The sequence below is a fragment of the Phoca vitulina genome, unplaced genomic scaffold, assembly GCF_004348235.1.
Source record: "Phoca vitulina isolate PV1807 unplaced genomic scaffold, GSC_HSeal_1.0 scaffold25, whole genome shotgun sequence".
Taxonomy (NCBI): Eukaryota; Metazoa; Chordata; class Mammalia; order Carnivora; family Phocidae; genus Phoca; species Phoca vitulina.
Window position 1 is genome coordinate 4,655,059 of NW_022589728.1, and position 16,381 is coordinate 4,671,439.

General features: G+C 34.4%; 1 protein-coding gene across 1 annotated transcript in view; it reads right to left on the reverse strand.

Moving 5' to 3' along the window:
* The window catches only part of PXDNL (peroxidasin like), a 453,123-nt gene that overhangs the window by 96,778 nt on the left and 339,964 nt on the right, over window positions 1–16,381 (reverse strand). The window contains exons 13-14 of the mRNA XM_032421891.1: window positions 7,500–7,612; window positions 5,024–5,180 (exon numbers count right to left, since the gene is read on the reverse strand). Of these exons, the coding sequence (XP_032277782.1) occupies window positions 5,024–5,180; window positions 7,500–7,612 (270 nt within the window). The remainder of the gene's footprint in view (window positions 1–5,023; window positions 5,181–7,499; window positions 7,613–16,381) is intronic.

Below are 16,381 nucleotides of genomic sequence, written 5' to 3' on the forward strand. Positions count from 1 at the left end.
ACTTGACCTGTTTTTTCTCTTTGTTATTAAGAAACCAACAAGTGTGGAGATGTGAAAAGGAAAGGAAAATAACAAGAAAGGTGTCATAATATGTAAACATTGTTTGAAATAATTAAATTTTGATGTGCACAAATAGAAAACACATAAAAGTTGTTTGTTCACAGATTATTAAAAGTGCATTAAATATGTAGTATGTCAGAAAATATTTGTGGTAACAAGAACTCTTTCTCACTTATGTCATTTCAATTATGAATTTTTTAAGGTTCATAGTTTTATGATAAAATAAAGCTAACCTTTTTATTATTCATTCGGTCTCAGTAACGTTTTAGTTGGTGTGGTACAAATTGCAAAACGATTTCCACAAATGTTTCTAGAAGAGCACTGTATTACGCAAAGCAAATTCAGTTTATTGGGGCACATTAGAATCAAACAACACTGTTAATATTTTATTTGTCTTAAAAGCTACCTCAATAATGTAGGGATAGAATGATCCTGAGTATATTCTCCATTTTTTACGCAAAATTTTGCAGAAGGGGAGGAAGAACTAGATCATTTTCTTTTGTTAAGTCTTGGGGTTAAAAAAAAAAGGAGAAAAAACCTCAGTAGGGTTATGAAATTAAGCATGTTTAAAGTTGACTGATGAACATCGCCTTTCAGTTCTGTCTATAAGATCTACCACCTCCAAGGAAGATAAAGTCAAAAGATAAATTTGAGTCCTTTCAGGAAGGTGTTGCTTAGGTGTAATGGTCCACCAACTGCTGTGTGCCCACTCGGTCAGAGTACGGCCCAGATGGGGGAGAATAGGAGTCAGGGAGGAGTAGGATGCAGCCCCAAAAGAGACACTGATGCAGAACACCTGAACCTCTGCCATCACTTCTCACCACAAAATACCTAGACCTCAGTAAAAACCGAGTTTCTTTCACAACTGAATATTCTTTATCTCCCCCTCCCTCCTTGAGAAAAGTAACCAGATAATGTCACTATCATTAACTAAATAGGCCTTACCACATGAAATCTTCCCCTAAGAGAATGACCGACCACCACTGACGCCGCCTGAGAGGGCTGTCCTAGGAAACCGGACACTCCCACAGCATACAAATGGGAATTAACGACTGCCTTTGTGAGATAATTTTCTTTGAACAGCAACCACTCTGCCTTACTCATCATTTTGCATCATTAGGTATGTAAATGGGTTCACTGTCTTGCAAGCTCCACCGTTTTTTTTCCGGAGACTGAAAAGGTGAGACGCTACTTTTTTTTTTGGCTTTAATCACTGAGATAAGCCTTTTATTTTGATTATTTGCTTTCCTTATAGTTTCATGACTAACCAACCACTACTGTACTAAAAATGACAACTGGATTAGAATGTCAAAAAATCAGTGAGTTATTCATTCAGAATTTCAAAAAAATAACTAGATCCCAAAAGCATCAAATAAGTTAATTGATAAATAACACTTGGAACACACGGTAAATGCCCAATAAATGCTAATTTTTTTTTAGTAGTAATATTAGTATTAGTTTAATGCAGGTCATTTACTTAATGTAATAGGAAAAGTCTCATTAACTTAAAGTCAACTAATGTAACTTTAATTCTCATTTATAATTTATCAGGTTGAGGATATAGTCAAAGTAAAGAATATTGTAAGTGGAAATACCATTTAGAAAGTTATTGCAGAAGTCTAAATGACCAAAAAATGAACTATGAAAGAGGAGGTCACATGGAAAAATGGAAAAGAAGCAATATTTGCGGGAAAAACTGGTGAGACGTGGTAGTTAGGGTAAAGAAGGAGGAGGGAGCAGAAAAAAATCAGAAGTTCTGGCTTCCTCCTTATAGAATATGGACTGCATTAAAGGAGTGACAGGAGGTTACAGGTCTTGAGGTGAAAATGAGGAGTTCAATTTAGCATGCATTCGATTGGTTTTTAACACATGGAATTGGAAGGCCTGTGGGTCATCCAAAATGAAATGTCCAACACAACAATCAGATACTCAACTCAGAATTTCAAAGGAGACAACATTGTTTGGATTGATTTTTTATATCATTATAAACAGTATACATGTGGTATTTGTGCTCCAAAATTTTCATTTAATCCATGCTGTGTCACTATTTAACTTTTACCAATCCACATATTATTCCAATGTCTCACTGGTAAACATTCTATCATGTAGACATGCTCTAAACTACTTCCCGACTATTGTTGCACATTTGAATTCTATTGTAGAAACAGAATTTCTATGCCAAGAAGGCCTCTTGAGAGTGTCCAGTTCCACATTTTTAAGAAATGAGAAAATTAATTCCAGTTATGGGTAAGGTATCCAAAGTGACTGAGATCAATAAAGGTAAGTTTAATGACTTAACCGAGGGTTTTTCCCACTATCTCAAACTGTTAATATTCAATATAAATGTCTTGTGTCCTCAGACTGAGCCATTTTCACAAGCAAGAAATGAGTCATAAGAATATACTGTGAATTATGAACTTGACAGCACTTAACAGCACATCAATATATATAGGAGGTGTAAAAATAAATTATGTTTTGAACAAAAATTATGAGGTTTTTTTGGGTCTAAAGTAATATGTGTAGCTTTCATATGCCAAATATCATCGAGAGAAAGAAGTATGCTAATGTGAGTAATATTTGCCAATACAAAATACTTTGAGGACACCCTAAACCAAAGGATAGGTTCCCAATAAACACTAAATCAGCCTTATAGGTTTTTATAAATTTATTAAAACTATTAAAATCTATTACATCTATAAAAAAAAACTCCTTAAAAAATCACAACTTGTGGGAACCCTTTTTTCTTTTGCTATTATAAATACCTTACTTTGAACATCACTCATTCAAATGGTGAATGAAAGGGTCTAAGTCACAAAATGTTCCATAAGTGATATTTTATATTGACACATTTCCTCCTATTCTGCAATTTGGGTTGTGTGAACACACACACACACACTTAAATCTTAAATTTATTCAAAGTTTTAAAATTTATATCTTCATACTTTTTCTTCTTTTTATAAAAATATTTCTAATATCATAAAATTTATTTGGTGTGAGACACAAATATAAATTGATTTCCCCTTATATTGTTATAAAAATGTCTCAAGAGCTAAAAACATAATTTTTTTCTTGACTGAATAACTTCTTTTGTACTATTTTGTCTCTATAGCCTGACTTTCTGCTTTCTATACAATAGAGCAGAATATTGGTAAATGCTACTTATCACTGTTTTAAAATCTGGTAAATAGAGTAATTAATACATCTTAATCTAAATGTTTTACTTTTAATGTGTATATATAAAATAGTTAGTTAAATTTCAGTCTACCACAATGAAATTCTTATGTTGGAGGTTCTAAAATATTGACCACTGTGGTTATAGCGTTTGTGTGTATGTGGCAGGGCAAAACAGACAAACAGAGAGAGAATAAGAGGCAGAGAGAGAATATTTGTTTGTGTATGTGTTTGTTTAATGGTAAAGATTTCTAGCATCTCTAGAACCTAAAAAATAGTAATTTAAATTTTATAATAAGTTTTTTCCAAAATGCTCAAGAATATTTTCTCATAGATCTCATAAATAGTTAAGCAGTAGAAAAGGAGCTCTATAAATTTATAAAAAGAAACACAACTGTTACAGATTCTAAATCAGGAAAAGCATGAACTCATCAAATACCAAGTAAGGCTAAGATTTTGTAACTTTAAGAAATTCTATGTGATAAAGAATTTCTGACTCTCCTAGAGTAAATATTAGCTAGTTACTAGATACATTGTTATAATTTTAAGACTAATATTCTACAGAGAATACTTTTTACCATACAGTATAATAAAAATGTAAAGACTTATGCAACATTAATGAAAATATATACTTTATATAAAATAACCAAACAAATGGGTATTTGGAAGTTTGATTTCTCAGGAGAATTTTCAAGTGTAAGAATATGAAACTATTGTACTACATGATAGGAAGACAGTGACATCTTTAAGGATGTGATTTAATTAAATAAATCTATTTTTATCCAGGCCTGTATTTATAATGAGAAGAGTTACCCAATAGATATAGAGACCCATAAGAGCTGGAAAAATTAAAAGGAAAAAATAAATCTGTAAAACCCTATTTTTTAAATCTGCCCATTTCTAAGGAAACCAAAAAGCAGGCAAAGCCCAAAATAGTACTCCATATGCTTGTAGCTGAACTCATTTACTTCAACTGCTGATTGTCAATAAGGCAGAAGCTCCTGAACCCATCCACAAAAAAAGCAACCCGATGTCATGTCCCCACATGCTGTGATTTTCTTGAATTCTTTCCCCACGTGGAGAACATGCCAGTCCATTATCACAGCCAGTCCCCATTCCCATACCCACAGCTGAGGTTTCCACTCAAGTCTGCCCACAAATAGACTCCCTCACTTCCAATACAAACCAATTAATTGAAGAAAAAAAAAAGGATTTTATTTTTTGTAAAACTATGACAATATTTTTTAAGCAGTCATCATTTATAAACAACTAGCAGAGGGCTACAGATAAATAACCAGCCAGATGACAAAATGTAGAACAATGCCAAATACATTGACCAATTACAAATGTTCCAAAATATTGAGATATTTGTTCTTACAGTGGCAAATCTTACCTAGAAGTTTGATTGATTGATTTTTAATTTTACTCTAGAACTAAATACACCAGGTCAGAGTAACTCATACATGTTAAATTCCATTTATCCTTAAATCTCTGACTCCACTTTATTTAGCTATGAATATATCTTACATGCTATAATTTTCATTTCCTAAGAAAACATGATATACATTTGTGAATCCTTCCTATTTTTGTTCACCTCTGGCATTGATAGTTTTGGTGTTTGATATCCTTTAATGTAGTTTACACTTAAAACTTAGATTTAAAAAATTAAAATAAGTTTGATTTGACTAGAAGAAACATATAAGGGAACTTGGGTAGTGAGACAAATCAGTTAGGATGAGGAGTAGAAACTGTCAAAGACATTTGTTTAGGTTGCATGAGGAGCCATACTTACCTACAACTGTGAGGAACATGTTGGCCACAACAAGGCCAAATGAATTCTGAGCCACACATTCATATCTTCCTTGGTCAGCTTGCCCTGAATCATAGATGGTTAGCATGCCTTCACCACTGACATGGAATTTACCACTCTTGGTAATCTGAACACCTGCCTAGGGAGTGAAAAGAATTGTCACTGGAAGAAAATATGATTCCTTAAAAAATAACATCTTACATTTTGTTTGATATAGTTTGATTAGTTCAACAAATATCTACTGAGCACCTACTGTGTCAAGTATTAGATGAGGTATTTTATGAATCTGACGAAGAGAAGAAATGAGAGAGAGAGAGAAAGTACTTTCTAGGAAGTGTGGTTTATCCTTCTCTCTTAATTAAAATAAATATGATACTCAAAATTCAAGTATGTAATTATTTAATATAATCATTTTAAAATCATCATTCAATGAATGAATAAATAGTTTATTCATATTTTCTTACTTCTAGAAAAGGATTCTGACAACAATAAAAATAAAATTTGGAAAGAAGGAAAATTTTCATAAATCTACCAACTAAAAGCATCAAAATATTTTCATATTTCTGATTCCTCTTCTATTTCTTCTTTATATGTACTCATAAGTTTTATGTACCTGCAAAGCTTTGTATATCAGTTTCTCAATTAAAATTATACCTTAAGAAGATAAGATGACTACATTTCATATGAAATATTATTAAAATGTATTCAGCTATTAATTTTTAAAAAGGAAAAGAAATTGGCTTTCTAGGACTGGGTTGGAGTGGAGTAGGGGCAGAGACTCTTCTCTCCTTCCCCTCCCCAAAAGACTCAGAGGAAACTGAGGATGAGAGCTGCTGTTTCAAAAGAACTCATACCCCTGTGATGACTAGTAGGCCAGAATGTAACCAGAAAGGTTCAGAGTGAAAAAATGCTTCATAGGTCTTCAGATTCTCACAGTTGTCTTTGACCACTAGAAAGTAAGTCCAAAGTGATGGGCTGCTGGTAACTCAGGGGAAGAGATGAGATGAACTAACAGGACCTATGAGGTGGAGGGCAGATGAAAAAAGACTAGACACAGAGAAGGCTGAGAAGTGACCAGGTGCACAAGCAGTAAGGCCCACGGTGTCTTTCCTTCAGGACTACCTCCCTCCACTTCCTCTTGCTGGCCCATAATTTCATCTTCTTTGCAAAAGCACTCCCTTCCTATCTGCTCTCCATACGTATTACCAGAACTCTTAAGCTAACCCTACAGTTCTATAGTTTTTGCTTAGAGTCTCTGAGTTATCAGCTAGCTTTCCAATAAATTTTTTATCTGCTTATTTTGGGAGTAGCCTAATTCACATTCATTTTAACATTGTGAATAGCAGAGGATTATTATAAAGATTAAATGTGATAGTGTACCCAAAACTTCTGGCATATAGTCAGCCCTCAATCAATTCACTTGGGATTAAAAGCTACCTTTTAGGAATTAAACTGAGCTATTTTGCTGATATGATTGTATGATACAGCCTTTAGTATAACATCAAATAGGGCTCTAGAGACTGACTAAAATGTGTATTTTTCATACTTCCTATTTTTAGTAAAAAATATTTGAATTATATAATACTATACTCAAAAGAAATTATAAAAACTATTCATACTTGAGAGTACCTGAGCCTAAAGGTTGAACTTTGAGACCACTACATTTACTTTTTATAAAGAACTGCATAACTGCATCTGATGCTCAGCTCAGCACAAGAGCAGCGAACCACCAAAACTAAGGCCTTGTTGCTGTATGGCAACAACAAAAATAAACCAAGTGTTTTTGGAAAATAGCTTTGCAAGTTTTCACAGTGAAACTTTTACTTTTTGTCAAAATTTTCTATAAGAACTGTCATTTTGATGTATGCATTTCATTTATTTTTTAAGAACATCAAAATCTGAGACCAATCATTGCATTCTGTTAAAAAACTTAAAGTGAAAGAAGCAATTATGTTGAAAGAATATAGCTCAAAGAACCAAAGGAAGTAAAATAGATAAATAAGAAGCTATTATTTCTTTAAAGTCACTCAAGTTTTGAACCTACAGAAGGGCTTTTTTCATGTCACTTTGTTTTAAAACCAAGTTTTTCATTCTTGTTTCAGCTAATGCCCTACTTTTAATCCACTTCTGAGTTATTAATTCAAAATTGTTTCTTTCTAGCCACTAAAACTCTTAAATTTACATAAAACAAAAGCAATTTTTCCTTAGAAGAATTTAGTTATACTTATGAAGCTTTCATCACCAAGCAAATGACAAAGGTTAAATTTATCAAAACCCTGAGACAAAATCAGATGTAGTCACTTAAAAAATGAACAAAATACTTTCAGTGTAAAAAATATTACTTGCTAACAAAAATCACAACAGTAATAAATCAATGTGAGAATCACTACCTTGTTTCATTGGGTCAATATATTTGTCAGTGTTTTTAATACTATTGTACCTTTAGTTGAGATCTTACCTTGTTCCAGGTAATTATGGGCTGTGGTTCTCCTTGAGCATGACATGAAATGTTTATATTCTTGCCAACCTCTACACTTGTATCCTGAGGTAGTTGAGTAAACACTGGGAGAGCTGTGGAAACAAATCAAAATGACATCATGTCGATACCATTTTTGTCAACACGTGCTATCTAAGTCAAATGGTATAAATCTAGATATCATATTGGTTAGCCATACTAGTGTTTTAAAAAGCAATTACTTGGACATCAGAGAGAGTAATAAATATCAAAGCCAGGGTACTTATAATTAGGATAGAGATGAGAACAGAAAAAAAGGAAGACAAATATACAAAGCCTTTAACCTTAAATATTTGTAATATTTATTTCTTGAGCTGAGTAGTGGGTACAAGGATTTTTAGTACTCTTTTTCAATGTCTTTTCATAAGCCTGAAAAAAAGATATATGGTAACATCAAAAGTTTATTGCTGGCTAAAATAAAGAGATTCTATCTTACTTTATTTCTTCAAAAAACAAACTATTGTGACTTACCTAATATGAAGTAGATCATTAGAATAACCCTGTATAACTGTTAAGGGGATTAAATTCATAATATTTTTTAAACCCCAAAACATAAATTTTTAGGAAAGAATTAAAATCTTTTGCTAGAGAATTTTATCCAACATATAATCTCTTCTAGAAACTAAGAGGAGGACATGTTTCCTGACTTTTTAGGAGGCTTATCTTAATATCAAAACCAGATAATGACAGTACCAAAATCAAAAAGAAAAAAAAAAAACCCTACAGACCAGTACCTCTCATTAATATAGACACAAAAATCATCCATAAAGTATTGGCAAATAGAACTCATCAATATAAAAATGTTTATATACCATGTCCAAAAGAGTTTATTCCAAGGATACAAGACTGGCTCAGTATTTGAAAAATCAACCAATGGAATCTATTATACAAACAAATAAAGAAGAAAAGTCCTCATAATTTCAATTAGTGCAAAAAGTGTTTGACTAAATTTAACACTTATTTATGATTAAATTAAACTCTCAGAAAAATAGTAATAGAGAGCTTACACAACTTGAAAATGAATATAGATGGGAAGATGGTGGAGGAGTAGGGGACCCTAGTTCTGTCTGGTCCCTGGAATTCAGCTAGATAGCTATCAAATCATTCTGAATAGCTGCAAACTCAACAAGAGATCTAAGAAAAGAATAGCTGCAATTCTACAAATAGAAAAGTCACCACTTTTTGTGAGGTAGGAGATGCAGAGACGTGAATCTGAGGTGATATATTAGAAGATAAACCCTGGGGGCAGGGAGCCTGGTACCAAAAGTAATATAAGCAGTGAAGCACAAAATTGGAACTTTTAGAAGTCTGCTCTGGTGGGAGACGTCTCTGCCTGAAATGCACTCAGGTGGTAAAGTGGGACGGAATCACAGGTGGGACAATGTGGTCTCAGGAATCCCAGAGTCACAGAAAGGAGGGAGGTGCCTGAGTGCAACACCGTTCCCAAGCATTGGAGCAGGGAAGACAGCTGCAAACAGGGAGTTCAGGAGTGGGCTGTCTGCTCGGTGTTGCCATAAAACATAAACCGCTGCCATAAAACATGAACCGCTGCTCTCCATCACAGGCCAAGCAAGTAAAGTTTGGAGACTCAAAATGAGGTCTCGTGCCTGAGATAAAACACTCCATCAAAGGCTGGTTGAACACAGAATGTGGACGGAAACTAGGGAAACAAGAGCGCTTGATTGCTTTTCTCTGAGGGCTCACTGAAGAGTGGGGGGCATGAACTTTCAGCTCTGGGGATGGAGATCAGAGCACTGCTGATTTCATTTTCATTTCGATTCCCCAAAATGATGCTGAAAGACTTCAGAGAATAAAAGCCACACTGAGCAATCCAGAGCCACTTATACTGAGCCCAGGCCCTTGGCAATGGGGATGCAATTCCACCCAGGCAAAGACACCTGAGAATCAGAGTAACAGGCCCCTCCCCCAGAAGACAAGCAGGAACATCCAGTTAATACCAAGTTTTCTGATCATACAGAACTGCAAAACTCCAGCACTAGGGGAAAATAGTATATAGAATTCATGGTTTTTTCTTATGATTTTTTAGTCTTTCAGTTTTAGTTTTTTTTTTTTCCTTTTTGACTAATTTATTTTATCACTCTTTTTTAAGACTTTTTTAATTTTTCACTTTTACATTTACATTTTTTTTTTTTTCATTTTTGGCTTCCTTTCATTGTAGTCAATTTTATTTTTGTATATATATGTTTTTCTTTCTTTACAATTTTGGGATCTAATTTCTGCCTAGCTTATTGTTCTGTTCTGTTCACCTGTTTGATTTTATTCTCTCTCTCTCTCTCTTTTTTTCTTTTTGGTATCTGATCTATTCTGATTAGTGTGTTTAGTGTGTATTTTTTAGTGTGTATTTTTCTAGGGTCGTTGTTGCAATTTTTGCATTTAGTCTCTCGTTCATCTATTCTTCTCTGGACAGAATGACAAGACGGGATAACTCACCCCCCAAGAGAGAGCAAGAGGCAGTGCTAACTGCCAGAGACCTAATCAGTAAGGATATAAGTAAGAGGTCAGAATTAGAATTCAGAATAACAATTATTAAGATAATAGCTGGGCTGGAAAAAAGCATAAAAGACACTAGAGAATCCTTTTCTGGGGAAATAAAAGAACTAAAATCTAATCAGGTCAAAATCAAAAAAGCTATTAATGATATGAAATCAAAAATGAAGGCTCTAACTGCTAGGATAAATTAGGCAGAAGAGAGAGTAAGTGATATAGAAGACAAAATGATGGAGAATAAAGAAGCTGAGAAAAAGAGAGATAAAAAACTACTGGATCACAGGCATAAATTCGAGAGATAAGTGATTCCATAAAGTGAAACAATATTAGAATAATTGGGATCCCGGATTAAGAGGAAAGAGAGAGAGGAGCAGGAAGTATATTTGAGCAAATTATAATTGAGAACTTCCCTAATCTGGGAAAAGAAACAGGCATTCAAGTCCAGGAGGCACAGAGAACCCCCTTCAAAATAAAAAATAGGTCAACACCTTGACATGTAATAGTGAAGCTTGCAAATTTCAGAGACAAAGAGAAAATCCTGAAAGCAGCTCGGGGATAAGAGGTTCTTGACCTACAAGGTTAGAAACATAAGACTGGTAGCAGACCTATCCACACAGACCTGGCAGGTCAGAGAGGACTGGCATGATATACTCAGGGTGCTAAAAGAGAAAAATATGCAGCCAAGAATACTTTATCCAGCAAGGCTGTCATTCAGCATAGAAGAGGAGGTAAAGAGCTTCCAGGACAAACAGAAACCAAAGAATTTGTGATCACTAAACCAACACTGCAAGAAATATTAAAGGGGGTCCTCTAAGTGAAGAGAGAGCCCAAAAGTAACATAGACCAGAAAGGAACAGAGAAAATATACAGAAACATATACTTTATAGGTAATACAATGGCACTAAATTCATATCTTTCAATAGTTACTCTGAATATAAATGGGCTAAATGCTACAATCAAAAGACACAGAGTATCAGATTGGATAAAAAAGCAAGACCATCGATATGCTGTTTACAAGAGACTCATTTTAGACCCAAAGACACCTCCAGATTGAAAGTGAGGGGGTGGAAAACATTTTATCACGCTGATGGATGTCAAAAGAAAGCTGGGGTGGCAGTCCTTATATCAGAAAAATTAGATTTTATTTTTTTAAAGATTTTATTTATTTATTTGAAAGAGAGTGAGAGAGAGAGATCATGACAGGGGGGAAGGGTAGAGGGAAATGCAGACTCCTTACTGAGCAGGGAGCCTGATGTGGGACTCAATCTTAGGACCTTGGGAGCATGACCTGAGCCGCAGGCAGATGCTTAACCAACTGAGCCACCCAGGCACCCGCAGACAAATTAGATTTTAAACCAAAGACTGTACTAAGAGATGAAGAAGGACATTATATCATAGCCAAAATGTCTATCCAACAAGAAGATCTAGCAACTGTAAATATTTATGCCCGTAACATGTGAACAGCCAAATATAAAAACCATTAATAATAAAATTAAAGAAACGCATTGATAATAATACAGTAATAGTAGGGGACTTTAACACCCCACTTACACCAATGGACAGATCATCTAAGCAAAAGATCAACAAGGAAACAAGGGCTTTGAATGACACACTGTACCAGATGGACTTCACAGATATATTCAGAGCATTCTATCCTAAAGTAACAGAATACATATTCTTCTTGAGTGCACATGAACATTCTTCAGACTAGATCACACACTGGGTCACAAATCGGGTCTCAACCAGTACCAAAGATTGGGATTATTTCCTGCATATTTTCAGACCACAGTGCTTTGAAATTTGAAATGAATCACAAGAGGAAATTTGGAAGGAATACAAATACATGGAGGTTAAATAGCATCTTACTAAAGAATGAATGGATCAACCAGAAAATTAAAGAAGAACTAAAAAAAAATTCATGGAAACAAATGAAAATGAAAACACAACTGTTCAAAACCTTTGGAATGCAGAAAAGGTGGTCCTAAGAGGGAAAAATACAGCAATACAAACCTTTCTAAATAAACAAGAAAGGTCTCAAATACACAACCTAACCTTATACCTAAAGGAGCTGGAGAAAGAACAGCAAATAAACCTAAACCCAGGAGGAGAAGAGAAATTATAAAGATTAGAGCAGAAATCAATGAAACAGAAACCCAAAGAACAGTAGAACAGATCAACGAAACTAGGAGCTGGTTCTGTGAAAGAATTAATAATATTGATAGACCTCTGGCCAGACTTAGCAAAAAGAAAAAGAGAAAGAACCCAAGTCAATACAATCATGAATGAAAGAGGAGAGATCATAACCAACAACAAAGAAATACAAACATTTATAAGAACATATTATGAACAGCTATGTGCCAACAAATTAAGCAATCTGGAAGAAATTGATGCATTCCTAGAGATGTATAAACTACCAAAACTGAAACAGGAAGAAATAGAAAACCTGAACAGACCCATAACAAACAAGGAAATTGAAGCAGCAATCAAAAATCTCCCAACAAACAAGAGTCCAGGGCCGGATGACTTCCCATGGGAATTCTACTGAACATTTAAAGAAGAATTAATACCTATTCTTCTGATAAAGCAGTAATCAAAAATCACCCAACAAACAAGAGTCTAGGGCTGGATGGCTTCCCAGGGGAATTCTACCAAACATTTAAAGAAGAATTAAGACATTTTTCTGAAGCTGTTTCAAAAAATAAAAATAGAAGGAAAACTTCCAAACTCATTCTATGAAGCCATCATTACCTTGTCCCCAAAACCAAAGACCTCACGAAAAAGGAGAATTACAGACCAATATTGCTGATGAATATGGATGCAAAAATTCTCACCAAATCACTAGCCAATACAATCTAACAGTACATAAAAGGACTATTCACCACAACCAAGTGGGATTTATTCCTGGGCTGCAAGGGTGGTTCAAAATCCACAAATCAATCAGTGTTGTATACTACATTAATAAAAGAAAGGATGAGAACCATATGATCCTCTCAATAGATGCAGAAAAAGCATTTGACAAAGTACAACACACTTTTTTAATTAAAACTATCCACAGTGTGGGGATAGAGGGTACATACCTCAATATCATAAAAGCCATCTACAGAAAGCCCACAGCAAATATCAGTCTCAATGGGGAAAAACTGAGAGCTTTCCCCCTAAGGTCAGGAACACACACGGATGTCCACTCTCACCACTGTTGTTCAACCTAGTTCTAGAAGTCCTAGCCTCAGCAATCCAACAACAAAAAGAAATAAAAGGCATCCAAATCAGCAAAGAAGAAGTCAAAATCTCACTCTTTGCAGATAACATGATACTCTACATGGAAAACACAGAGACTCAACCCCAAAATTGCTAGCACTCATACAGGAACTCAGCCAAGTGGCAGAGTATAAAACCAATGCTCAGAAATTAGTTGCATTTCTATAGACTAACAATGAGAGAGAAAAAAGAGAAATTAAGTAATCGCTCTCATTTACAATTGCACAAAAAACCATAAGATACCTAGGAATAAACCTAACCAAAGAGGTAAAGGATCTGTACTCTAAAAACTATAGAACACTTATGAAAGAAATTGAGGAAGATGCAAATAAATGGAAAAACGTTCCATGCTCATGGATTAGGAGAACAAATATTGTTAAAATGTCTATGCCACCCAGAGCAATCTATACATTCAAGGCAGTCCCTGTCAAAATACCATCAACATTTTTCACAGAGCTGGAACAAATAATCCTAAAATTTGTTTGGAACCATAAAAGACCCAAATAGCCAAAAGAATGTTGAAAAAGAAAACCAAAACTGGTGGCATCACAATTCCGGACTTCAAGCTCTATTACAAAGCTGTAATCATCAAGAAAATATGGTACGGGCACAAAAACAGACATAGATCAATGGAATAGAATAGAGAACCCAGAAATGGACCCTCAACTCTGTGATCAACTAATCTTTGTCAAAGCAGGAAAGAAAGTCCAATGGAAAAAAGACAGTCTCTTCAACAAATGGTGCTGGGAAAATTGGACAGCCACATGCAGAAGAATGAGACTGGACCATTTCTTTACACCATACACAAAAATAAACTCAACATGGATGAAAGACCTAAATGTGAGACAGGAATCCATCAAAATCCTGGAGAAAAACACAAGCAGCAACCTCTTTCACCTTGGCTCCAGCAACATCTTGCTATACAGTTCTCCAAAGGCAAGGGAAACAAAAGCAAAAAAATGAACTATTGGGACTTCATCAAGATAAATCTTTTAACAGCAAAGGAAAGAGTTGACAAAACCAAAAGACAACCTACAGAATGGGAGAAGATATTTGCAAATGTCTATAAAGAACTTATCAAACTCAACAAAATCTATAAAGATATTTGCAAAATCTATTGAGAACTTATCAAACTCAACACCCAAAGAACAAATAATCCAATTAAGAAATGGGCAGAAGACATTAACTGGCATTTCTCCAAAGAAGACTTATAAATCGCCAATAAACACATGAAAAAATGCCCCACATCACTCAGCATCAGGGAAATACAAATCAAAATGACAATGAGAGACCACCTCACACCAGTCAGAATGGCTAAAATTGACAAATCAGGAAACAACAAATGTTGAGGAGGATGCGTAGAAAGGGGAACCCTCTTACATTGCTGGTAGGAATGCATGCTTGTACAGCCACTCTGAAAACAGTATGGAGGTTCTTCAAAAAGTTGAAAGTAGAGCTACCCTATGACCCAGCAATTGCACTACTAGTTATTTACCCCAAAGATACAAATGTACTGATTCAAAGGGACATGTGCACCCCCATGTTTATAGCAGCAATGTCCACAATAGCCAAACTATAGAAAAAGCCCAGATGTCCATCAACAGATGAATGGATAAAGAAGTGGTATATATATACAATGGAATACTACTCAGCCATCAAAAAAATGAAATCTTGCCATTTGTAATGATGTGGATGGAACTAGAGGGTATTATGCTAAGCTAAATAAGTCAAACAGAGAAAGACAATTTTCACATGATTTCACTCATATGTGGACTTTAAGGAACAAAACAGAAGATCATATGGGAAGGAAAGGAAAAAAAGAACAAGATGAAGTCAGAGAGGGAGACAAAGCATAAGAGACTCTTAACTATAGTAAACTGAGGGTTGCTGGAGGGGAGGGGGTGAAGGGATGGGGTAACTGGGTGATGGGCATTAAGGAGGGCATTTGATGTAATGAGCACTGGGTATTATATACAACTGATGAGTCGCTGAACTCTACTTCAGAAACTAATAATACACTATATGTTAATTAGACAAATTTAAATTAAATTTAAAAAAAGAAAAAGAAAATGGACATATACAAAAACCTACAATAATCATTTACTTAATGGTGAAAGAGTAATTGTTTTCCACCTGAGAAATGGAAAAAGGCCAGGACATCTGCTCTCAGAACTCTGACTCAACATAGTGCTGGAAGTTCTAGCCAGTATAATATGGCAGGAGAAAGACATAGAAGACACACAAATCAGAAAAGAAGAAATAAAACTGTCCCCATTTGCAGATGACATTAATGTCTTTACAGATAATTCTAGAAATCTGAAATACTTCAAAGTAAGCTCAGCAAGATTGCAGGATACAAGATAAATGTAAAAAACATCAACTGTGTTATATATCCAAGCAATGACTATATGAACACAAAAATTTTAAAAATAATACCTTTTACAATTTTTCAAGAACATTAAAATATTTATTTATAAATATAACAAAACATGTGTGGTACTTGTATGCTGTAAACTACAAAATGTTGATGTAAGATATAAGGTGATATAAATAAATGAAGAGATACATTGTATCTGTGAATTGGAAGTCTCAAGATAGTAAAGATGTAATTTCTCCATGAATTGATACCAGATTTAATGCAAAAAATCCCAGATTTTTTTTGTGTGATATAGACAAGATCATTCTAAAATTTATATGGAAATGCAAAGGAACTGAAATAGCTAAACAATTTTCACAAAGAAGAATAAAGTGAAAGGAATCAACCCACTAAATTTTAAGATTGATTATATAACTATAGTAATTAATACTGTGTGATATTGACACAGAGAACTGCATCAACAGAACAAAGAACCCAATAATATAATTACACAAATGTGCCCAACTGATTTTGACAAAGGTGCAAAGCAATTCAATGGAGACTTTTCAACAAAAGGTGCTGGTCGATTGGGTACCCACAGGCAAAAAAAAAAAAAAAAAATGAAGAACAAACTAAGTCTCACACTTCATATAAAAATTAAGTAAAAAGGGACTACAAACTTAAGTATAAAATGTAAAACTAT